Below are 25388 nucleotides of genomic sequence, written 5' to 3'. Positions count from 1 at the left end.
ACCTTCTATATATACAATATAGTATATTTAGATGGTAGCTAAATAACCGCAACTAAACATTTTAAATTGTGACTATTTCCTCTACATGTTTTAACATTATTGCCAGGTAAAAGTGCAGATATGAAAGCAAAAGGCAATCCTGTCTCTTTGCCCTAGTATTTTGGGATTCTTCTCTTTAGAATTAATCTGTATGTTCTTTTCAGTCTAATCTTGTAAGTAGCTTAAAGAGGTTTTATATCAAATAGTTACGTATATCGTCCCACAAGAGACATCATCTGCTTTATTCATTTAGCCCTTTGAAAAGAATTGTAAAATAATTTTACCTTCTAGGATTCTTCTTTGGTAAGAAAAAAAATTTTTTTAACAAAAAATAATAATGTCACCATTATTTGAGTACCTTTCTCTATCAACTTTTCCCACCAGACTTAAGAATAATTCTCCTCAACCTTTAAAATCTGACAACTTTTGATGACAAACAAGGCTAAGGCACCAGTGTTGAGACTGAAAATGGCTAAGTACTAAATTTCAAATACACATACATACACACACACACACACACACACGCTCTCTCTCTCTCAAAAAAGTGTAAGCATCAGGAGTTACTAAACACTTTCCCCATGATTGAACTGAAGAAATTCAAAACAGTTATGCTCACTTATCTTCTCAGGAAGATCCCTTGGAATTCTGCAATATTTGTTAAGTCTTCACTTCACTGGAAAATATTTGTCATACAAACTGTCTCCCTACCTATTTTTTTTCCCAATTCTTTTTCAAATGCTTAATCTGCAGGAAATTACTAAAAGCATACATATTAGGATTTCTAAGTAAGTCTGTTCAACCCTCTTATCATGGTTTATATTCAGCTACAAGATTATGTCAGCTGCAAATGTCAGTTAACCTTTCTCTCTTGAGATATGCAGGTAGCCTGATTTGGGGATTAACAACTCAAATGGTCTCACTAAAATATCCAAACCAACTCTCTCTCTAACTGGTGATGGCATAACGTGCTTCACTTGTTGAATCCCATGGGAATACAGATTATCACCAGTAACTGTAAGTTGCACTGGCTAGTTATCATGTCCAGCTTCACTGTATAGAACTTGTTCTCTCAAAATGCTGCAGGTCAAACAAAAAAAAAAGTGAAAATGTCACCTGTGAATAGCTTGGGGAAAAAAGTACTGCTATCAAAAAGCTTCTGATTTGGGTTCTGTTCACTGTCTGATTTTATAAACAGGTTTTATTTGTTGAATTGGAGGTGTTTACTGGAAGATGATGATATGGCCAAGCCAAGGAAGGGAACCTGCCGTGAAGAGTACAGGTGTCTCTGACCTACTACCCAAGAACTGCAAGAAAAATGTCCAGATGGGCATCAGATACCTAGTCCAGTCCTTGGCAAAAGTCTGGGCTTTGGAAACCAAGGGCAAGAGGTGATGACAACTAATCTGTAGTATTTAAAACTCCCACCCCCCTATTAAACTCCACCCTCCCAGATCCCCCAAGCGTGATTTTGCACAACAAGTTAAATAAAAGTAAACTGTTTATTAAAAGATACAGCAAAGGTACAGATACAGAGATACATACAAAGATACAGATATATATATATATATTACATATATATACAGTCTTGCTGTTTTCATGTGCACTATATTTAGCAGCACATTATTTAACCAGGCGGCATTTTAATGGGGTTGTTTTGACACTTGGCATTATTGAGATACAACTATAGCCCCGTGGAAATTTCAACGTGTAAATTCCACTTCTCCGACTTTTAATAGTAGCAAAGGGGGGGAAGGAGAAGGGAATGGAGTACCAAGGCTGAGCATTAGGTTAAACACAAGAATTTAAAAGGGCCAAGGTAGCAAAGGGAAGGAAAAATAATTAAAACTAAAGGCTATCTGACAAACAACCCAGAGAAACAGTAAGAAACCATCATTAAGGGCAATGGGCTATGTACCCAAGATGCTCACATTAGCCTACAATGACCTTTTCCAATCCAGTTCTTGTGTTGAACCTGAGGATCTGCCCCTCTCCGCTCAATCCCTCCACCCGATAAATTTGCTACCACCAAAATCTAGAGCTATAGAGCCTTGAAGCAAATCGGGAAGCTAAATAGTTGTACCTTGGACTACCTTCCCACAAGTGCAGGGAGGGCCCAATGTTGGGTAGGGATGTGATAACACTGTTCTCTGCAATTCGATGCTTTTCACTTTGTGGCTTGGTTCCACAAAGTGAATTGCATCGAGTTACTGTCAAATGAGAAGCTGCGGGTTGTTTCATCTGTCGTCTAACCCGGCCCTGCCGTTTAACCCGGCCCTAAGAAGAGTGAAACAGAATCCAAATCAGATATAAAATAACAATGAAATGGCAGATTCAGGTATAAAAAAGGAAAAATACATAATATTCCTCCTACTTACCTCTGAGGGCAAATTGCTGCTGAAAACATTATCATCATCTTTGTTTTCTTCACCATTTTTCTCTACAGGAACCCATTCTCCATAAACACTATCCGCTTCTTTTTTCCGATGTTGAGATCCAGATGATACAGGGAATTCTTTTGTTAATGTTACCTGGCTTTTTGGTGGAGTTGGTTTTGCTGCAGCAATCTAAAAAATAAAGTGTTTCTTAATTAAAGCTCAGTATCTGCATTAAATGGTTTCTGAGATTTTCGACATAATCTGAAGGAAATGATACTGTACATTATTTCTCATAGTATTTAAAACAAAAATTAATAAACTAAATTCGATTTGGGTTTTATTTAAATAGTTCCACAAGTTACACTGTTTTACCAATCCATAAGCACTAATACTCACATTCAGATTGAAAAAAATAGGTTTGGGTTCACTGAGTTTAAAGGGATGATGATAAAAAGGAGGTTCTTCTTCCTCTTCATCCGAAACATGAGGTTTATTCACTATTACATCATCATCTTCTTTACTCTGTGCGATCTGTTTACATTTCTTTAAAAGTAAAAACAAACAAAAGATAAATCTTACGCTTTATGTACAACATGTAATTTCTTAGAATCAAAACCACATAAAAGCAACTTTCCAAAGTTAAACAAGATTCATGATAGGTTATAGATAACCATTAACTTGGCATATTAACTGATATTTAAACACACTCTGGCTGGTCAGTCAACAACATTTATTGAGCACCTACTATGTGCAGAGAGCGCACTGTACTGGGCACTGTCTGGGGAATAAAAAAAAAAAAAAAAAAAAAGAAGAAGAAGTAGAAGACATGGTCCCTGCTCTCAAGGAGCTTACAATCTAGTACAAGGAATACATATACATGAAATAATTGAACACTTTTACAGAGCAACACAATTAACAAGTGCAAACTGATATAATACAAACTGAGTACATAAGTGCTAAAAGAACAAAGGCTTGAGAGAGAATAGAGTCAGGCAGAGTTAGAGAATCAAGGAATATTCCTTGAAGAGTTCTAAGCCAGATTTTCATAGTGAAGAACAAAGACTGGTAGGGAAAGGAAAAGTCATCCTACTCAGGTGGTGGTAAAAAGGTGAGAAGAAACTTGGGACAAGAAGGCTGAAGATGGGGCCAAAAACAGCAAAATATTAACTGTCCATAGCATTTTGGATAAGGAGCTTGGATTAGGTAAATAAGCAATAGAAGCGTTTACAAGGCCCTCAACTTTTCTTTTAAAAAGTTGTAATTCATATTGTAATAAATCTGAGGAAACATTCAGAAGCTTTACATTTTCCCAAATGTATGGCAAAACAAAAGATCTGAAACATTTGCAACAGGATTAGACAGCAACATGTCTCTCCATAAATGTTTTGTGGGTTGAGGAGAACTTAGGAAAATAAGGCATGATGGAGAGGGTGCAATTGATGAGGTCTGATACATAAAGCAAAGTCAATTCCTTCCTGAGATACAAAGGAACAGACTCCATTACCTGGCTTTATAAAAAGGTCAAGAGTAAATTTGGGTAGACCTGTCTCTATACAAGCAGTAGATTTAATGACATCTATTATCAATTGAAAATATTACAATAGGATAAAAAGCTCATTTCGCCAAAAACACAAGAGTATATTAAGCTTGTAATCAAGGGGAACAGAATATATTGACAGTGGCAGGCTGGCATAAGGCTAGCCAATAACAAGTTCCAATATATGAAACAGTGTGGTATTTCTGGATCCTAGCAGCAATATTTTAGCATCTCCCCCCTCCCACCTACACCAAAAAAATAGTAGTAAAACAAAGCCCCAAAAAAGCCTCAATTGAAAAGATCAAACTTTTAAAAACAAAAATAAGTGTGTTTAAAATATATATGTTACTGCCAAAACCCGAACCGCAGGAAGAACTGATAATGGCCGGCCATTATCGCCAATGGCTGGTACCAAACAGCCAAAACCCGAAATGTTGATGCGAAAGAAGTTCCTTTCAGGCAATGGCCAGCTATTCTTATTAATTTCCAAGCTCCGGTGGCAAAAGATCATTTCTGAAGATTGTCTGTGTCTTTGCGTATATGCAGTATACTCGTGGCGATCAGTGAACACGTCGTGAATGGAAACGAAACTGTAGGCGAGCTTCTGCGTGTTGCTCACTCAACACCTCCTCCATTCAAACGAACCGTCTCACTCCTCAGTCAGTTTGGCTTCTAAAACTGGAAAGCAAAAGTAATGGGAAGTAACTTTTAGCTAGCGGAGCTTAGCCATCCCGGATAATGGCCTGCTAAACAGAGCTTCTGCCGCTGCCACATCTGTATTTCGGGTTTTGGCCACTCGGTGCCAGCCATTATCAGTTCTGCCCACAATTCGGGTTTTGGCACGCTCCAGAGTCAACATCACTGGAATAATCCATTTAAGAATGAAAACAAATTCTGTCTAGCTTACCTCAGTTAGTTCTTCTATAGTAGCTCCTCCTGACTTTTTAGCAACTTTCTCTTCTATAGTAGGTGGAGGTGCAGGCTTTAGGTTTGGCGGTAAAGGGACACCAGCCTTAGCACACATGGCAGCTGCATTAGCTTTGGCTATTTCAAGTAATTGAGCCTTATCTGTAAGAAGAAAAATACAAGCTGCAGTTTTCCTAAAAAGCTATACATTTTGTATCACCAAAAGTCTAACATACTAACAAAACTAAAGGCATCCTAGATCCATCGAAGAACTTGGGTATCTAATAAAAAAGAAAAAAAACAGGAAAAAATTATAGGCATCAATATTCTGCTCTGTTATAGCTGTGATCAAACCACTGGCTCAAAGTTTTTAAGCAGTGGCCTCATTCAAAGAATTGAGTCCACATATTGAGCTTCCCATTTGAGTATTACAATAGGTTACTACACAATTATAATGATCACCCTACTAAACACACTCTAAGATATAAACCTGCCAAAGCCAATTTTATTTCACAAAATTATCATGACCCTACTCTCTTTCTAATCTGACACCTTAAATCACTCTTTGAGCCCCAGTTAAAGTGCCGCCTCTTTGTTTTTTTTTTTGAGACAGTCTCACTCTGTTGCCCAGGCTGCAGTACAATGGTGCCATCTTGGCTCACTGCAACCTCCACCTCCCGGGTTCAAGCGATTCTCCTGCCTCAGCCTCCCCAGTAGCTGGGACTACAGGCGTGTGCCACCATACCTGGCTAATTTTTTGTATTTTTAGTAGAGACGGGATTTCTCCATGTTGGCCAGGCTGGTCTCGGACTCCTGACCTCAGATGATCCACCCGCCTCGGCCTCCCAAAGTGCTGGGATTACAGGCATGAGCCACTGCACCCAGCCTAAGTGCCACCTCATCCAACAAGTTGTCATTAAGTCAGAATTAACATTCCTTTTCCCATTGCATTCCTAAAGTACCTCACCTCTATCAGTATTATAGCAATTACATTCTGTTCTTTCTTAGTGTTACTATTTGGTAAGAGAGACATATATGCATTTTACCCATATCTCCTCCACCAACTTGTAATCACTTGAGAAATTACATCCTGTTCCTCTGCTGTGAATAAAAAAGAACTCAGAAAACTTCTGTTGAACTGAATGCAGATTCTCCCTTTTTACTCTTAACCTCTTTTTCTTTAGTCAATCCTGGCCTAGAAATGTCCAGTATACTGGGATAAGGATAAATCATCCATACATATTGTAGGTAATCATGCATATCAATCAAGTTTTAATCACCTCTGTACACTACTTAAAATCAGGGGAAATTAGAGCAGTTATTTTTAAAGTAAAGCAGAACGAGTTATTAAAAAATCACTTTGATCTAAAATATTTAACTTTATTTAGCTAGTATCACCTACCCAGTTAAATAACCCCCACATGCAAAATTCCTTACTCACTTCCATTACCAACTATACCAATCAGAATTACCTTCACCAACATTTAACAGTCCTACAATGCCATTTTAAGATATGTTAACTTATTTAAAAAGGAATATTGTAATTTTAGGCTTATTTGCAAGGATGTATGTTAGAACACATACAATAACAATCTGAGCATATACTTAGCTTGTTTTTAATTTAGCTAGAGTTCTACATCTGCTTCTGCTTTCCATTTTTAGCTATGGCAACATAACTGAAACAAAATAAAACATTCAAGTATGGAACCACCTTGATTCTACTATACTCCGACACAGGACTTTTTAACTCTAATTTCAATACACTGATCCCAGTACTTCCTAAATACAGTACCATTTAATCATAAAAACTTACAAGACAGAAATATTTATCCTGAACCAGTAAGTAAATATTTCACTTGACTCAAGATCAGAAAAAATTAAGGTTTAAAACATTTTCTACCACTATCCCATTAAATTTTAAAATGACTCACCCAAATCTGTCAAACGTTTGGGTGATCTGCCTCGTTCAGAAGACCTGGATCTTTTACGACGGATGGGAGATCTGCTAAACCTTCTTCTCAAGGGTGTTCTTGATCGCCTTAATCTGACTGGTGAGATACTGAAGCTTCGTCTTCTTACCACAGACCTTGATCTTCTCCGGCGGCTTGGGGTGCGGCTCCGACGACTGGGGGTGCGGCTCCGACGGCTGGGGGTACGGCTCCGACGGCTGGGGGTGCGGCTGCGGCGGCTGGGGGTACGGCTGCGGCGGCTTGGGGTGCGGCTCCGGCGGCTTGGGGAAATGCTAAAGCTCCTTCTCCTACCCACAGATCTAGACCTTCGTCGACGACTTGGAGTATGACTCCGACTCCGGCGACTTGGGGTTCGACTTCGAGCTCTAACTGTCTTTCGGTTATCCCTGGAGCTTGATCTTTTTCTTTTCCTTTCCCTAGACTTGGATCTGTGCTTTGGAGATCTTTTGCGCTTCTCTTTTGATACAGATCGTCTTCCTCTAGACTTTGATCTTGATCTGCTGCTCCTCCTCCTGCGTCTTGAACGTGACCGTGAACGTGTTTGAGAGCGATGAGACTTGGACTTAGATGATCTCTTCCTTGCCCGAGAACGAGATTCACTGGTACGCTTGCGTGATTTGTGTTCAGAAGATTTGGAACGCTTACTTCGAGATCTTAATGAAGAGTCTCTTTTCTTCTCTTTCTCACCCTTATCACGGTTCTTATTTTTCTTGCTTTTTTCATGAGTGTCCTTAACTTTTACAAAAATTTCATAATCATCCTTTTCCTCTGAAGACGACTCTGAAGCTCTTTCTGGCATACTACTTACAACCGGGCTGGCAACAGATTTGTCACGTCCAACATCACTTGCAAGTAAAGGTCCTTCAATGCCAGCTCTAAGGCTTGTAAGACGTTCCATGTCCTTAGGAAGTAATGGTCTCACTAAATCTGCTTCATTAATATCCTCAATATTGGCAGAAAATCCTGAATCAGACAGTGTCTCTTTAGGAGGGGGAGGTACTTCTTTTTCTCCTCCACTACTTTCTTTAGGGCTGAGCAGAGCTGCTAACGTCTGGTCACTCTCTTTTACAGGTAATGGTTCTTCTGTATCCTTACTAACAAGGTTATTATTAGATGGTAAATCAAGATGAATATCTTTAGCAGGCAAAGGCCCTTCAATGTCAGCTTCACTACCACCACTAGGACTGGTGGAAATTACCATGTCATGTTCAGTATCTTGAGTAGTTAAAGATACATCAATATCATATTTATTAACTGAACTGAGAGCACATGTTGTGATAAATTCAATACCCTTACTAGTTCCTGTTGCATCAGGTTCCAGAGCAAGAGGACCAGTAGAAGATAGAGTTTCTCCTGCATCAGCTTCACTAACACCAGGGTAGGTATCCAATACTGTGCACTGTTTAGTCTCACTGGTGGGCAAAATTTTCTCTTCACCAATTTCCCCAACAGGACTAGTACTAGCAGCACACACTGTATTATGTTCCATTTCTTTAGCAATTAAATGATTATTTATACTAAGGTCTATATTTACACCATGTTCACTTTCATAAGAGTCACTTTTCAGGTGTACCTCAGCATGTGGCTCTTCAACTGAATGCAAAGGAATCTCCTGCATGCCAATCTCTGGAGCAAGATTTTGATCACCAGAGGGTAGATTAATTCCTTTCATAACATGTGATGACATGATACTAGATTCTAGTATCATTGGTGTGGACTCTATAGCCACCTCAGTTGGTATTACTTGAGTCTGCTCTGAGACAGTGACAGCAGGCTCTGAAACTGTCACAGTAGACTCCTGGACAGAAACAGATGATTCTGAAACAATCATAGAAGGCTGAAGGACTGACACCGCTGGTTCCAGGACAGGCACAGAAGGCTCCAGCGCAGAAACAACTGGCACAGGAATGGTAATATAGTCTGGCTCAGCTACAACAGGAGGCTCCGGGACAGTCACAACCGAAGGCTCCAGAACAGTCACAGTCGAAGACTCCAGGACAGTCACAGTCGAAGACTCCAGGACGGTCACAGCCGAAGACTCCAGGACAGCCATAGCCGAAGACTCTGGGACAGCCATGGTTGGAGGCTCCAGAATGCTCTCTGCCAGCACTGGAGTAGTTACTGCTGGCTCCAACAAGGATGTAGATACCTCTGAGGCAACATGTCCTGAGGCTCTCATGGATTCAAATGATTCTGCTGTCTCTGACAAAACAGGAGGCTCTGATGCTAGCACAGTTGGTTCAGCTGACATTGTGGGAGTTTCAGATACCATACAAGTCACCGGTCTCTCTGGAACAACTTCATGTTCTTCTGCTACTACCGCAGACTCTACAGGTGTTGATGTAATTGAAGATTCTGGCTCTGGCGGTGGTTCTGGAACAGTCACAGTAGCCTCTGATACTAAAACTGAGGGATCTGATGCTGACACTGAATAATCAGTAGGCACTGCTGAAGGCTCTGAAATCTCACTTTGACTCACAGGAGGCTCAGGCTGCGATACAGACTCTTCAGAAGGTAATGATGGCACCTCTGCAGGCCACGTATTTTCAGCTGTTAATGCTGACTGCTCAGTGGGCAATGCTGGACCCTCTGGTGGTTCCTCAGGAGGCAACGGTGGTGTCATTGGTGGCTCCTCAGGTGGCAACGGTGGCATTGTTGGGGGCTCTTCAGGAGGCAAAGGTGGCACCATATATGCCTCTGTATATGTGTCAGTGTAAGAATCGGTGTAAGAATCAGCAGCCATAGACATCATTGAACGATCAGCAGTATAAGATGACATCATAGATCGGTCAGCTGCAGAGTACGATGACATCATAGACCGGTCAGCAGCAGAGTATGACGACATCATAGACCGGTCGGCACCCATGGACATCATAGATCGATCAGCCATTGGGGACATCATGGAGCGTTCATAAGCTGACATCATAGAGCGTTCATAAGCTGACATCATAGAGCGCTCAGCCATAGGGGACATCATAGAGCGCTCGTAGGCTGACATCATAGAGCGCTCGTAGGCTGACATCATAGAGCGCTCAGCCATAGGGGACATCATAGACCGCTCATAAGACATCATAGAGCGTTCGTAAGATGACATCATGGAACGTTCTGCAGCATAGGACATCATCATAGAACGTCTAGATGCTAACATCAGGGGTCTAGGTGCTAACCTGTATGGCCTGGGTGCTATTCTATAGGACCTGGGTGCTATCCTATAGGGTCTAGGTGACATCCTGTAGGGATCAGGAGTTAGTCTGTAGGGATCATGGCCTAATCTATAAGGGTCCTGTCCTAACCTGTAAGCATCATGACCTAATCTATAGGGGTCATGGCCCAACCTATAGGGATCCTGAGCTAACCTGTAAGGATCCTGAGCTAACCTATAGGGATCAGGAGATTTTGAACCCAACATAGCAGAATCTTGGGTACTAGACGCTAACATCTGGGCATCCATGGTACCAGACGCTAACATCTGGGCATCCATGGTGCCAGAAGCTAACATTTGAGAGTCCATAGTGCCAGATGCTAACATCTGGGAATCCATTGAGCTAGTTGCTAACATCTGGGAGTCCATGGTGCTGGTTGCTAACATCTGAGAATCCATGGTGCTGGTTGCTAACATCTGGGAGTCCATGGAGCTGGTTGCTAACATCTGGGAGTCCATGGAGCTGGTTGCTAACATCTGGGAGTCCATGGAGCTGGTTGCTAACATCTGGGAGTCCATGGAACTGGTTGCTAACATCTGGGAGTCCATAGTGCTAGTTGCTAACATCTGGGAGTCCATGGAGCTAGTTGCTAACATTTGGGAGTCCATGGTACTAGTTGCTAACATCTGGGAGTCCATGGTGCTAGACGCTAACATCTGGGAGTCCATGGTGTTGGATGCTAGCATCTGGGAGTCCATGGTGTTGGACGCTAGCATTTGGGAGTCCATGGTGTTGGATGCTAATATATGGGTCTCCATGGTGTTAGAAGCTAATATATGGGATTCTGGGGCCATCAAGGGATCCACTCCTACTGTTACAGAAGTCTCCCCCACTAATGTAGTAGGCAGCTCCTGTGCTACCGTATTATAGGATTCCAGCGCTGTCGTCGAGGGCACCTCCAGGGACTGCGACACGGTCATCGTTGACAGCTCCGATGTTGTCACCACAGACTGAACAGAGATCTCCAGCGCCACAGTTGCCACGGGCTGCCCAGGCAACTCTGGCGCCCCAGGCTGCCCTGGCAACTCCAGCACCCCTGTTGCCAGAGGCTGCCCCAAAAGCTCCAGTGCTCCAGCTGCCCCAGACTGCCCCGAGAACTCCAGTGCCCCAGCTGCCATGAGCGGCCCAGGCAACTCTAGTGCCCCAGTTGCCACAGGCTGCCCCGACAACTCCAGTGCCCTAGTTGCCGAAGGCAGCCCTGGCAACTCTGGCACCCCAGTCACCGAAGGCTGCCCCGGCAACTCCAGCGCTGTCGTTGCCACTGGCTGTCCTGGCAACTCCAGCACCATCGTTGCCTCAGGCTGCCCCAGCAACCCTGTTGCCGTTGTCACCTCAGGATGCCCAGGATGTTCCACCGTTGTCATCCCCACAGGCTGCTCCAACTCTGTCGTCGTCACAGGTTGTTCGGTCAACTCCATTGCTACTGTTACCGCAGGCTGCTCTGGCAACTCTACTGCTGCTGTCACCAAAGGCAGCCCTGGCAACTCCTGTGCCATCACAGGTGGCTCTGGTACCTCCTGTGGTGGCTCCAACCCCATGGATGGTGCTGGAAGCCCTGGCAATTCCTGCGACAACTGTGGCACTGGTGTCACAGAGGGCCCTGGCAACTCAGGCACTGCTGTCGCAGGGGGCCCTGGCAACTCAGGCACTGGGGTAGAAAGGGGCCCTGGCAACTCTGGCACCGGGGTAGCAGAGGGCCCAGGTAACTCCGGCACTGGAGTCACAGGGGGCCCCTGCAACTCCGGCATGGAGGTCGCAGGTGGCCCCGGCAACTCCATCGCTGAGGCCACCGACGACTCCTGCAGCTCCAACGCTGTGGTCTTAGGCAGCTCCGGCAACTCCTGCGGTCTTGTCATGGATGAATCTGCAATCTCCGATGGTGCGTCTACAGGCTGCTCTGGCAATCTTAGCGCTTCAATTGCAGATGACTCTGGAAAATCCATTGTTGTTGATGTGCTTGGCTCAGGGTACACCTCAGTAGGTGTCTCTGATGATACCACAAGGGTTTCTGAAGGCTCTAACACTTTTGCTACTGGGGGCTCTACCAACATGATCTTTGATGGCTCTGGAGATGTGCTCTCCACAGATTTCAGCACAGACTTCATCTGATACTCCACTGACATTGTTACGACTGGCTCAGATGACTTCAACACCACTGTTGTAGTAGGCACTGGTGCTGTTGCAAAGGAATCCAGAATCTTTGTCATGGATGGTTCTGGCGTTACTGCCACAGACTGCTCTGACTGCTCTGAGATTACTGATGTAGATGGAACTGACAGTTCTGCAGTTTTTGTAGCTGGCTTCAGAGTTTCTAAGATGTGTGGCTCTGGTACCTCCATTGATACTACAGGAGGTTCTAGCACAACTGCAGGGGATTCATTGGTCTCAGATAGGCCAAATGCTCTTGTAGGAAGCTCCAGCGCCATAGCTGAAGGTTCAGAATCAAACTTTAAAAAGGAATCAGATTCTAAATCTATGTTCCCATCATGATGAGATTTCGTCTTTGACTCAGATTCTTCTGGCTGTCTTCTATATTTTTTTTCCTTTTCTTTCTTCTTTTTCTTCTTTTTGTTTTTATGCTTTTTATGCTTCTTTGACTTTTTAGTGGGAATTTCATCAGTAGGATCTGTTTGTACAGATACACATCTACTTTTTCTGGAGGCCTCTTTCAAGTCTGAAAGTAATAGAAATTAATTTTGTCAGACATTCCCCAAACTAGAGTTAGATTAAATTATATAAGCCCATATTTACATTCCATGTTAAAACACCATAGTACAGGCCAGGTGCAGTGGCTCACACCTGTAATGTCAGCACTTTGAGAGGCTGAGGCAGGTGAATCACGAAGTCAGGAGTTCAAAACCAGCCTGGCCAGCATGGTGAAACCCTGTCTCTACTAAAAATACAAAAATTAGCCGGGCATGGTGACACACACCTGTAGTCCCAGCTATTTGGGAGGCTGAGGTGGGAGAATCACTTGAACCCAGCAGGTGGAGGTTGCAGTGAGCTGAGATCGCACCACTGTACTCCAGCCTGGGCGACAGAGCAAGATTCTGTCCAAAAAAAAAAAAAAAACCCACAGTATAACACCTCATGTTAAATTAAAAGTTACCCAATAAACTATTTTTCATAAAACATCCTGGAGACTGCTACTTTTCTGATACTTCTTTCCACAACTAATGCCTGGTTTAAAAATAAATTATTAGTTTAACACCAAAACTTACTTTGAATTACATTAAGATATGTTTCATGAAATTCTATTAAAATAATTATTTCCTCCAGCTCTCAAATTATAGCAAAATTACTTTTAAACTACTTTCGTCAAGGAATATATTTCATGTTATTAGTTGCTACAGTTCCTATTAAAAATACCCACATAATATAATTTTTGCGATTAGTAACCCCTGTTTACACAGGAAGCAATATGGCACTGGCTCTGAACAGACTGCCACTTTTGAATCCTCAATCAATTCATCACTACTGGGTTAATGGTCTTGGCCAAATTACTGACACACGTGTTGTGTCTTCTAGAGTTAGAGGATAAAGTGAGTTAAAATATGCAAAGTACATCAAACAATGCCTGGCACAGAATAAGCTTTCAGCAAAGGTTAGTGACTGCTTCTATAGAGTATAAAAGTATCTGAACAACAAATATAAAATATTCATAGAGAACTCAAATTTTACCTTACCATGCCTATGTTACATTCTAATAAAAATAACATTTTCCCCCAATACTATTCTAAAACCACTAATAAATAACTTTTTAAATGTTTCTATTTTAGAAAAGAATCCTGATTTTAGACAGGAAATTCTTAGTCCTTAATTTATAATTTAAGAAGGTCTGAATTTACATACCCTCTTAAAGAGATGGGAGTATTGAACTTTAACAACCAAATGATATTTATTTACTCTAATGCCAATATCAAATTAGATAAATCTTAGGGATCCCAAAAAAAGCTCATCAGAAATCTGAGCCATTAAGACTACAGAAAAAAATAAATCAACAAATCAACACTTGACATAGGCCAAAGCAAAACTAATCATTTTCTATTGTTTCATAATACAAAATGTTAGCTAAGTTATACTTCAATCAAGGTTGTTAGAGCCATGAATCTAAGGATAACTAAAGTCTGTGAGAGTCATGAACTTTTATTTACTTTAGCACAGCTAAAGTTCCCCCCAAAAAAGAGAAGGACAAACCATATTACAAACTTGATTCCAGAACTAAATCAAGGTAATGACTGTTATTTTTGTGGCCAAATCCTTCATTTCTAAACATCAATTAATCAATTCCAAAAACGCTAAGTATTCAAGCAATGATTCCTCTTCATCCACTGCAGTTTAAGTGGGATGGATGTTTTTACACAACTTAAATAAAAATGCATACTCAAATTCCTGATACTAAGAAACTGAATCAAATAAACTGAAACTAAGTCAAAGATAAAAATTGTATTCTACCAGCAGAGCAAACAAGTACATCAATGTTTGTGTTTCAGTGGAAGCATGGAGAATTTAAACAAGAAAGTCTTCATTAAATCAATTTTTAAAAAGCTTAAATTTACTGAATTTTTTTTTTTTTTTTTGAGACGGAGTTTCAATCACCCGGCTAATTTTTGTATTTTTAGTGGAGATGGGGTTTCTCCATGTTGGCCAGGTTGGTCTCGAACTCCTGACCTCAGGTGATCCACCCACCTCAGCCTCCCAAAGAGCTGGGATTACAGGCATAAGCCATTGCACCCAGCCTGAAGTTTTTAGTTTAATAAATATCTTAAATACTGAAGTCAAAAACTAATATTAACCTTCAAATTTCACAAAAATCTTAAAAGAAAATTTCTGAGACAGTTAATTATCTCCAACTTACCTGGCTTATATCGTAGTTCTGTATCTAAGACCCCAGAAAGTACTTCCTCTATCTTTTGCACTATTTCTTCATTTGGTAGACTCCTGGCAGAGGCAGCTGCATCACCCGCCTGGTTTCCTTCAATGGGTGTATTTGTTTCACCATTCAGCTGGCCTTCATTCCTTCCACTTGACATGAAAAGTTATCGAAATTCATTAATATTTTGTTATACCATTAATTTAAAAAGTAATCCAATTAATTACAATAATCATGCTGTACTGACAGTCAGACGTTTTACCTTTTTCCTATTTTAGATATTCACCACTAATAATGCATCCTTAACAGAATCTACTTATATTTAGGACATTTCACTTTATACAATTAAAGTTTTCAGAACTATGAAAATTAAGAAAAACTCTTTAAAACAGGTTTCTAAGTACACTCTTATTTAAACAAAATAATTTCAGAAATCTAACTTTAGGCTTTTGGGTTGTCCACATATTTCTCTTAGGGGAGAAAAATAAATAAGAGCCCAGTTATAAATCAAAAGAAAAACATGTGGCCTAACATTATGGTAGAAACCATGGCTACATTAAAGCCACACCTGTGCATAAATCACAATCACCATCAATAGTATCAAGGAACATAAAAGCTAGCCACAGGCACACTGAATAAAAAGGGTAACCTGTAACCTCTATGCAGGCTTACATTGTTACTGAAATGCCACTAAACTTAAAAAGGAAAATAATTTATGTAATTTTTACACAATTATCAAGAACCGTGGTTTAAAAAACTCACATAAAACAAGTGGCATTTATACCAACAGTAAAAGCATAGATGGCTTAACACATTTTCCATTCACAGGGCCAGAGAAATCCTTAAATAGGTTAAGAACATGTCATTCGCCCAGTAATTTTTACTATTTTCCTGTGAATTTGCAAAATTTTGAAAAATCAAATAATTTCAGCAAGTTTGATTTTAACTTCAATTTTAGCTAAATGAAAACACTTAAAACAATTATGCTCCACTACCTGATATAAGTCTGAATGATGAAAAACCAAAAAAAATTCAGTAGTTACCTAAATGTTATTAAGGAATATCTGGTTTTCTAACATAATGAATTGTATAGTTATAATAATTAACATTTATTGACTACTAGCTAGTGTCGTACTGTTCTACATTAACTCATTTAATCCTAACAAAACTCTTAAGATCACCACTATTATTCTTTTATAAATGAAGAAACTTAGCTGAAGGTCACACAGCTACTAAGAGGTGAAGCTGGTACTCAAACCAGAGGCCATATTCTTACACACCATCTATAACAGAAGTTCGATAACTTGTTTTTAACTATCTGTCACCTCAATACTCTAATTTACATAAAAGCAGATGAGAAAAAAAAAAGCTCACTGAAATGACAAATAATCAAAAACTTGTCTGCAGACTGATAATGCATTGTGTGTTGCTTGAAGAGAAACTGCATATTCCTCTGGTAATAAAGTGCTTCGTCTAATATTATTTTTAGATATTCTTTTCTGTAGCACTTTATTTTACAATATTCCTAAGCACTTATACATAATTATGACAAATCTGAAAATCAGAAAATTATGGTTTCAAAAGTTAATCTACAAGGAAGTAACGATTTCATCTTAAAGCTACCAATTGTTAACTGCATTTACTGAAAAGCAATGAAAATTTCAAACCACCTAAATATACAACAATATATTCCTACAATGGGATTCTATGCAGCCATGAAGAAGTCCAAAAGACAGAATGGGAGGGACAAACTTATTCACAACGTATTAGCTGGAAAAATGATCAATACAAAACAAGATGATCACATATCACACAATACATGGGGGGAAAAAATGACATAAGAATATCAATAATGTGAGTTTTTTATTTTCTCCTTTTTCATTTCTTCTAAATTCTCTGTAATAAAACACTCATTTTCTAAAGGAAAGACTAGCTTTTAAAAGTTACAAAAACACAGCTTGTTAAATTAAGCAAACAACTACTTAAAGCATCCAGCAAGATTTGTCAGGAAAATTATACTCTCTTAGCTCGGGTCTCTTCTCATCCTAAAACACTACTAGCAATATCACAGAAATTTAAAAAGCAATGTGAGTGGATCTATTTCCACTTAAAAAACAAGAGATTCTGCAAAAGTGATAATTCTAGCAATAATACATCATTGCCCTAATAATCCCGTATTACTTTGGATACTTACAACTGGTTTTCGGCCCATTTTCAAATTCACGTACTGCTCTTGCACTCAACTTTTAAAATACAATTAAAAACATTTGAACTCGGAACATTTACGTTTCAAGATCTCTTTCCTACCTCTGTACTCTAAAGAACTGAGTATCTTATACAAAGCAAATACCGAAAGACAACCGCTGAACATGATACACTGTTTTCCTAACTAAACCACCATTTCCTTAACAATCTCTTCGCCTTCAAATTTTGTGAAGCCAAGCGCAAATTATGTAAAGTCTACCAGCAACGACAAAAATAGCGTGTCAACTGGGGCAGGGGTAGCAAGAAAATAACAGACCTACACACAAAGTCCACTTTCACTTGCTGTAATTAATCACTACCATTTCAAAGTCCCCTTCCATCGTCTTCACTAATATTTTAACAAAGTAGCAAATATTAGTCTGAGTTAGTTTTAATTGAAACATTTAACTATTATAACGGCTGAGCGACACTACAGGACACTAGGCCCCGAATAATCTTATTAATAGATCCAGACCCCCAAGCGCTCCGAAGCTCGCAATAATAAAGAGGATTTAAGATTACCCAAGAAACGGCCGTTAGAGACCCTTTCCGGTCACAGGCACCGGCCGGCAAAATCCGCGGAGGCGGAGAGGGGGAGGGGATACGCGGCGGCGGAGGAGGAGCTGAGGGAGGAACTAGGCCCGTCCCTGGCGGACAACCGGGCCTACGAGTAGCTAAACGGCAGGGGGGAACCAAACAGGGGAGAAGGGTGAGCATCTTAACTCGGTTCTAAAACAGGGAGTCTGGGGTTACCTCGGAAAAGGCGAAGTTCCTCGAGGGGAAAGGAAAGGAGCGGCTGGGGGGGCGGTTGGGGGGGGCCCGGAAAATGGATCCCAGGCCCAGGCGGGGCCCTAGCGGGGCCTGAGCCGAGGAACGACGGCGTCTCCGAAGAAAGATGCCAAAGAAGGCTAGGTGAGGCCCTAACGGTCCGCTGGGAGCAGAAGAATCTGGGAGGCGTTTACCTGGAAAGCTCCTGTTGAATTTCCCGGAATTTGCTGACCACGAAAGACCTAAAAATCTGCTCGATGTTGGTCGCCATGGCGTCCGCTCCGTTCTCTCAACTCCTCCTCGCTAGTCCTCCAGGCTCCCAGCATGCCTCGGGAGGAGGCGCAGCGGCCAATTCGGTCTCTCGCCTTTCTGATTGGCTCCAAAGGGAACGCCCGGTCCGGCCCGCTCCACCGAGGGGCCAATCAGTGAGCACGGCCCTGCTCTCCTCCGCTGTTTCTGAGCGGCTGGGGTAGAGGTGCTGACGTTTGCGCCGCGCACGACTATGTCCGCCATGTTAGTGTCTGACGCAGGCGCCATTACAGGAGCCGTCTCTCTTGAGGCGACTGTGTCCGCCCAAGTTGTCAGTACCCAGCAGTGTTTGGAAGCCTTAAGAGGCTTGCTAAGCGCCTGAGATTAAAGGCCAGGAGGAAGAAGAGCAAGAAGGGCAACCCAGTGTTTAACATAGGGCTTCCAAGCGCTCGCAGGTGGCGCCAAGTTCAGTTTCGATAGGGATGTGCATCCGGGAGAAAATTTTTCAGCCCCCGCCCCCGCTGGGCTGCGAAGGAAGAACTCGCTGTAGCCCTGTGTCTCCCCCAGTGCGTCGTATAACCAGCCTCATTTTAGGCCGGATGTCCTAAGTGACCGGTATTCAAAGCCTGGTTTATTTTACTCTCATCAGGAGTCAGGCGTGTCACGAGATTTTTCCGCGGTAGCTGGTCAGCTCTGACTCGTGAGCGGCGCACAATTGGCTAAGAATGGGTTTAGCATTTTGGCGCTCCCCCTCGGAGCTCCTGGAAACACTGCGTGGCACCCCATACCACTGTCACATTATAAACGTGCTAGGGCTTGGGTGTCTTGGCTGGGGAGCGGTCAGGCCGCGCCCAGGGCGGGAGGGAATCAGACTAGATTCTCGCCGCGGAGACCCAGGGCCGCGCGGACCAATGGGGCAGGGAAGGCGGGGCGGTGAGGGGCGGTGCCGCGCTGGTCCCGCGCCGGTCCCAGTGGGCCCACTTCCGGCGAGCGGGTGAGCGGGAGCCAGGTGGCAACCTGGTGTCGGTGCGTAAAGCCCCCTCAGCTTTTACACAGAGCGCGCTTAGGCTTTGGTTTGGGGATTTAAGATTGGAAACTGAGTGAAACCGTAGAAACTGATTTGTGGAAATTTTCGTGTTGTTTTAAATGCGGTGGGTGGGGGTTGGCCATGTGCTTTTCACTTGTTACTGTTAGGTGAAGTTTCTGTTTGCTGTTTTGCTCTTCCTGTTTTCTAAGATGTCAAGGCCTTTTTGTGTCTTTATGCATTTTTAGAACATAACCCTAAATTGGTGTACTTTGTCAGATTTTCTCTTTATGCACCCATTGTCTCTAACAGATTACTTGATTAATTTTGTAATTGGTTTCTGCTTTATTCTCCGTATCCTCCGATATGGCTTTATTTGCCTGTCTTATTCTCCTTATGTTAGCCATTCTGATGAATGAGGCCCAAGGTTAGTGAAGTCCCCCAGAGTCCCCTGCTAGTGTGGGGCAGGGTCTCTACCCAGGCCAAGACGCTGTGTGTGACTCTGGAGCCCAGGCGTCCTCACTACTGGGTCATAACGCTATTTTCATTTAACAGGAGAATTTTCCCACTCTACTGGTATATTCAAACCAAAGATGTAACATTTGCTCTAGATTTAAACACCTGTTTGTTTCTGGCCGGATGTGATATAATCCCAGCACTTCGAGAGGCCAAGGTGGGTTGACCACTGGAGGTCAGGAGTTGGAGACCGGCCTGGCCAACATAGTGAAACCCCGTCGCTACTAAAAATACAAAAATTGGCCAGGCGTGGCGGCGCACGCCTGTAATCCCAGCTACTTGGGAGGCTGTGAGGCAAGAGAATCGCTTGAACTCGGGAGGCTGAGGTTGCAGTGAGCCGAGATCACGCCACTGCCCTCCAGCCTGGTCGACAGAGCGAGACTCTGTCTTAAAAAAAAAAAAAAAACAACTTTATTTCAGATACGCATGGGAAGTAAAATGTGTTTTCCCATTACACTAAAATAGCTTTTCCTTCCGAGACTGTAATTTAACAGGGTTTCTTTTTCCTTTCTCAAATTTTTAATGATCCTCGTTTTACTTGAGAGAATCTGAAGCAAAATTGTTTCTGTTAGGCTCCACCCCCTCTTACCTGTGTGACGTCCAGCAAGTTATATACCTATCTGGGCCTCCTTGCCTTATCTGCAAATTGGTGATAGTCATAGTATATCCCTCATAGGATTCTTTCATGACAAGCATTTTAAATAGTACCCCGCCCAAGGTAAGTGCTCAAAAAAATGTTAGTTTTATATATTGTCAGCTTACATTTTGCTTAAAATATGTAATCCCAACATCATCAAAAGAAGTTTTCAATTTTCTTTTTCTGTTACCAGTTTGCCTTGTGGTAAGTAAATGTAACAAGTTAACATTTACTACTGCTGAGTGCTAGATTGTACTTATTTATAAATTTCATTTCAGTTAATCTCCTAGGTTACACTGCTGTTGTATCCATCCTTCTAAGTCTCAGGTGCCAGAACTAAAGCGAAATGAGTTAAAAGTTGATTTTTGCCTTCTCTATCAATTTTCTAGCATATTGCACTATTTGAATTAGGAATCAGCAAACTATGGCCCACATACCAAATCCTGCTGCTGCCTGCTTTTGTACAGCTCACCAGATATGAATGATTGAGAAAAAGAACAGGAAATAAATGAGGTTTTTGTGACGTGAAAATTTTATGAAATTCAAATTATAGTATCCATACATAAAGTTGTATTGAAAGCGAGTCATGCTTATTTGTTACAAACCTTTGATGGTTTCCTACTACTTAAAGTACTGATAGGCAACAGTGACCTCTGACCCACTGCCTGTTTATGAGTCGATTAAGTTTTTCTGGACATTGGCACATTGATTCATTTATGTATTATCTTTGGTTGCTTTCCTGCTAAGGTGGCCGAGTCGGGTAGTTTTGACAGAACCATGTGGCCCTGTTTGTGTAAAGTTGCCTACCCGTTTTCAGTATATCCTTCAATTTATGATAATCTGATTATTGATAAGATTTCAAGGTTTAAAAATTGATATTTTGTAATACATTTTGAGTCTAAAACATGAAGATTCATTTCATAACTAAGGCATGATGATTATTAAATCTTTTTGAAGTGAAGCCCAGAGAAGGGAGATTATTACATAAGGAGCTGAGAGTCATCATTTGACTCCTTAACCTAGCTCTCTAGGCCAGCCTGCCTTCTTTTTGAAATACCTCCCTTACCCTTGTGACCACAGTCATATTTCTCAAATTATCAGTCCCAGTTTTTCAAAACTGAATCATTGGATGAAAATGTAATTTGTATGAGTACAAATGATTACTTAAATTATATTTACAAATCTGGATTTTTTTTTTTTTTTTTGAGATGGAGTCTTGCTCTGTTGCCCAGGCTGGAGTGTAGTGGCGTGATCCTGGTTCACTGCAATTTTTGCCTACTAGGTTCAAGCAATTCTGCCTCGGCCTCCTAAGTAGCTGGGATTACAGGCACCCGCCACCATGCCTGGCTAATTTTTATATTTTAGTAGAGATGAGGCTTTGCCATGTTGGCCAAGGCTGGTCTCAAACTCCTGACCTCAATGATCCACCCGCCTCGACCTCCCAAAGTGCTGGGGTTACAGGCATGAGCCCCCATGCCCATCCCTGGGTTTCTAAAATGTGCATCCTAAGATACCAACTGTGGTTTTCTTTCTGCAGGTTTCATTTTCCTTTGGAATTTCTGCTTTACAGACAGAGCAATGGCAGCCCAAGTACTTATAATTGGCAGTGGAGGAAGGGAACATACGCTGGCCTGGAAACTTGCACAGTCTCATCATGTCAGACAAGTGTTGGTTGCCCCAGGAAATGCAGGCACTGCCTGCTCTGAAAAGATTTCAAATACCGGTAATCATGTTTTAAAGTGGGGAGTAATTGTTATGATTTGTTATTAATGGTATACTGTCAACCATATCTGTGCTTTATGATAATAAAGATAGGCCGGGCACAGTGGCTCATGCCTGTAATCCCAGCACTTTGGGAGGCCGAGACGGGTGGATCATGAGGTCAGGAGATCCAGACCATCCTGGCTAATACGGTGAAACCCCGTCTTTACTAAAAGTACAAAAAATTAGCCGGGCGTGGTGGTGTGGCGCCTGTAGTCCCAGCTACTCGGGAGGCTGAGGCAGGAGAATGGCCTGAACCCTGGGGGCGGAGCTTGCAGTAAGCCGAGATCACGCCACTGCACTCCAACCTGAGCGATAGAGCCAGACTCTGTCTCAAAAAATAAAATAAAATATAGATTGCTATACAGGGTTGAGTGCTTTCCTTGACCTTAAAATTTATTTGGTAATTTGAATGCTTGTCATATATTATAAACTTAAGGTAACTTATTGTTCAGAATATGGCATTTCCTTATCTTAAACTGTTTTTAACCTGATAAAACACATCCATTGGAAAAGTAATAAGTGCCTAATACAGATTAAAGGCATTTTTGATGTGTTTTTTTGTTTTTTTGTTTTTTTTTTTTTTGAGACGGAGTCTCGCTCTGTCACCCGGGCTGGAGTGCAGTGACCGGATCTCAGCTCACTGCAAGCTCCGCCTCCCGGGTTTACGCCATTCTCCTGCCTCAGCCTCCCGAGTAGCTGGGATTACAGGTGCCTGCCACCTCGCCCGGCTAGTTTTTTTTGTATTTTTTAGTAGAGACAGGGTTTCACCGTGTTAGCCAGGATGGTCTCGATCTCCTGACCTCGTGATCCACCCGTCTCGGCCTCCCAAAGTGCTGGGATTACAGGCTTGATGTGTATTTTTGTAAATGAAAAGTTTAGTATTGCTATTAAATACAACTTTCTGGCCACGTGCAGTGGCTCACACCTATAATCCCAGCGCTTTGGGAAGCCAAGGTAGAAGGATTTTTTGAGACCAGCCTGGGCAACATAGTGAGACCCGATCTCTACAAAAAAAATACAAAAATTAGCTAGGCATGGTGGTGCCCATCTGTAGTGCCAGCTACTTTGGAGGCTGAGGTGGGAGGATTGCTTCCACCCAGGAGGTCAAGGCTGTAGTGAGCTGTGATCTTGCCACTACACTACAGCCAGGGCAACAGAGTAAGATGAGACCCTGTCTCAAAAAACAAAGTTTTTAACAGTTGTAACTCTAATAGATCTCAACCCTTATCTCTCTCTCTGTATCTCTTTTTTTTTTTTTTTTTGAGACAGAGTCTCTCTTTGTCACCCATACTGAGTGTAGTAGCATGATCTCAGCTCACTGCAACCTCTGGCTCCTGAGTTCAAGCGATTCTTCTGCCTTAGTCTCCCAAGTAGCTGGCGTGTGCCACCACACCTGGCTGATTTTTTTGTATTTTTGGTAGAGACCGGGTTTCACTATGTTGGTTAGGCTGGTCTCCAACTCCTGACCTCAGGTAATCTGCCGGCCTCAGCCTCCCAAAGTGCTGGGATTACAGGCATGAGCCACTGTGCCCAGCCTCCACCCTTATCTCTTAATTGACAAAAATTAAAAAATGGTCCGTTCATATCCTACATTAAGCTTGTCAGTGGCTTCAGAAACTCCTCAGTACTCTAATAATACTTAGAATAAAACTCAAACTCCTTTCCATGCCTTACAAAGCCCTTTGCGCAGTCTGTCTTCTGCCTGCTCTTCCAGCCTAATCTTTTATATCCCTTTTTCTCTTTTCACTGTACCCTATCAATGCTGTCCTACCAGGTTCCCAAGCAGAAGCTTGCTGCCTTGGACTTTATATTTGTTCCCACCCTTTACCATGACTGTCTCATAATTCAGAGTTCCACTAAAATGTTAGCCTCCTTAATTATATCTCTCCTACAGTTTCTTACTAAAAGCAAGTGTCCATCCCCATTTCATTTGTTCATGATCATGAATGTCTGTGTTTGTTTTTACCTCACTATTGTCTGTCTCCTATGTTCTTTTCCCCCACTAGAATATAATCTCTAGAATGTAAGCTCCATGAGGGCAAGGAACTTGTCTGTCTTGTTTTGCATGGTGTACACAGTGCTTAGTTCCCTATGTGGCACATAGTATTTATGGAAAGAAGAGCATGGACCCAGCAAGCCACAAACTGGGAGAGGATAGTGGCATGTATATAAGACCAAAAAGAATAAGAAAAAGACAAATTAGAAAATACCTCCTTTTCTGGGATCTTAGTTCTAGGGGTGAGGTATTATATCTGTTTATTAGAGAATTGGGACAGTTTATATGCAATTGAGGTCATATAGGCCAGCCCATCAAAATCTCTTAAGATTGTCATGAGACTACTACAAGTAGTCTTATAAGACTACTAAGAGACCTCTTCCTCTTGTTGCCCTCTTCTATACTGTACAGTTGACCCTGCTCAGCCTAGTTGTGTTCAGGACCACTACTCCAAAGGGCATAGTACTCCATCCTAATCACATTCAGGCAGTTGCTACAGATTGAGGACCCTACCTTTTCTGGACTTGGACCCTATACAGTAGTCACCAGCCTATCCACAATTTCACTTTCCACAGTTTCAGTTACCCACAGTCAGCTGTAGTCCAAAAATATTCAATGGAAAATTTCAGAAATAATTCATAAATTTTACATTGCACACCAGTCTAGCATAGCATGATGAAATTTTGTGCTGTCCAACCTGATAGGTGAATCTTGTTGTCCAGCATATCCATGTTGTTACTTAGTCATCCTGTCAGTTATCAGATTGACTATCATGTTACCTCAGTGCATGTGCTCAGGTAACCTTGTTTTACTTAATAATGGCTCCAAAGCTGATGCTGGCATATAGTTATAATTGTTCTATTTTAGTATTAGTGATAGTTAATCTCTTACTGTGCCTAATTTGTAAATTAAACTTTATCATAGGTATTTATGTATAGGAAAAAACATACTATATATAGGGTTCAGCACTGTGGTTTCAGGTATCCACTGGGGTCTTAGAATGTGTCCTCCAAGGATAAGGAGGGACAACTGTACATCACAAATATCACTTCTTGCACTCTACCAATGGCAGAGTGTTTGCAGACTTCAGCTGACTTAATGAATGGTGGTCCAGACACAGTGAAGCAGGAGAGCACCTATGGAGCCAAATGATGTTCAGTTGTGGTTGATTCTATTGCTAGTTACTTAGAAGTCCATAGAAGAAAATTTACCTGACTTGTAGTTTGGAAAACAGAGGTTCCTCTTAAAAGCGTCGTTGAGTTCTTAGCTTAAACAGCTCTGCCCCAA

The 25388-nt window shown here is 41.9% G+C and overlaps 3 protein-coding genes across 12 annotated transcripts in view; 2 read left to right on the top strand and 1 right to left on the bottom strand.

The window, feature by feature from the left end:
- DONSON (DNA replication fork stabilization factor DONSON) overlaps positions 1 to 1325 on the top strand; it is a 28845-nt gene extending 27520 nt beyond the window's left edge. The window contains exon 11 of the mRNA XM_033232378.1: positions 1235 to 1325. The gene's annotated coding sequence lies outside the window, so the exon portion shown is untranslated. The remainder of the gene's footprint in view (positions 1 to 1234) is intronic.
- Positions 1 to 18413, bottom strand: part of SON (SON DNA and RNA binding protein) — a 33655-nt gene extending 15242 nt beyond the window's left edge. For 5 of the 7 annotated variants that reach the window (XR_004442145.1, XR_004442144.1, XM_033232365.1 and 2 more), the window contains exons 1-6: positions 18110 to 18413; positions 14889 to 15055; positions 6789 to 12704; positions 4859 to 5019; positions 2811 to 2957; positions 2415 to 2603 (exon numbers count right to left, since the gene is read on the bottom strand). Coding sequence is in view for 5 of the 7 variants with exons in the window: in XM_033232365.1 (XP_033088256.1) it covers positions 2415 to 2603; positions 2811 to 2957; positions 4859 to 5019; positions 6789 to 12704; positions 14889 to 15055; positions 18110 to 18186 (6657 nt within the window). In the remaining 2 variants the exon portion in view is untranslated. Of the gene's footprint in view, positions 1 to 1519; positions 2314 to 2414; positions 2604 to 2810; positions 2958 to 3127; positions 4630 to 4858; positions 5020 to 6788; positions 12705 to 14888; positions 15056 to 18109 lie in introns of those variants that run through there. The other 2 variants (XM_033232367.1, XM_033232368.1) reach the window with 2 other exon arrangements.
- GART (phosphoribosylglycinamide formyltransferase, phosphoribosylglycinamide synthetase, phosphoribosylaminoimidazole synthetase) overlaps positions 17760 to 25388 on the top strand; it is a 39141-nt gene continuing 31512 nt past the window's right edge. The window contains exons 1-2 of one of the 4 annotated variants that reach the window (XM_033232374.1): positions 17760 to 17856; positions 21879 to 22064. In XM_033232374.1, the coding sequence (XP_033088265.1) occupies positions 21920 to 22064 (145 nt within the window). In that variant the 5' untranslated portion in view covers positions 17760 to 17856; positions 21879 to 21919. The other 3 variants (XM_033232376.1, XM_033232375.1, XM_033232373.1) reach the window with 3 other exon arrangements.

The sequence above is a fragment of the Trachypithecus francoisi genome, unplaced genomic scaffold (genome assembly GCF_009764315.1).
Source record: "Trachypithecus francoisi isolate TF-2019V2 unplaced genomic scaffold, Tfra_2.0 Lachesis_group14, whole genome shotgun sequence".
Classification (NCBI taxonomy): Eukaryota; Metazoa; Chordata; class Mammalia; order Primates; family Cercopithecidae; genus Trachypithecus; species Trachypithecus francoisi.
The sequence above is the reverse complement of the archived record's forward strand: the minus strand, read 5'-3'. Positions and strand labels throughout refer to the sequence as shown.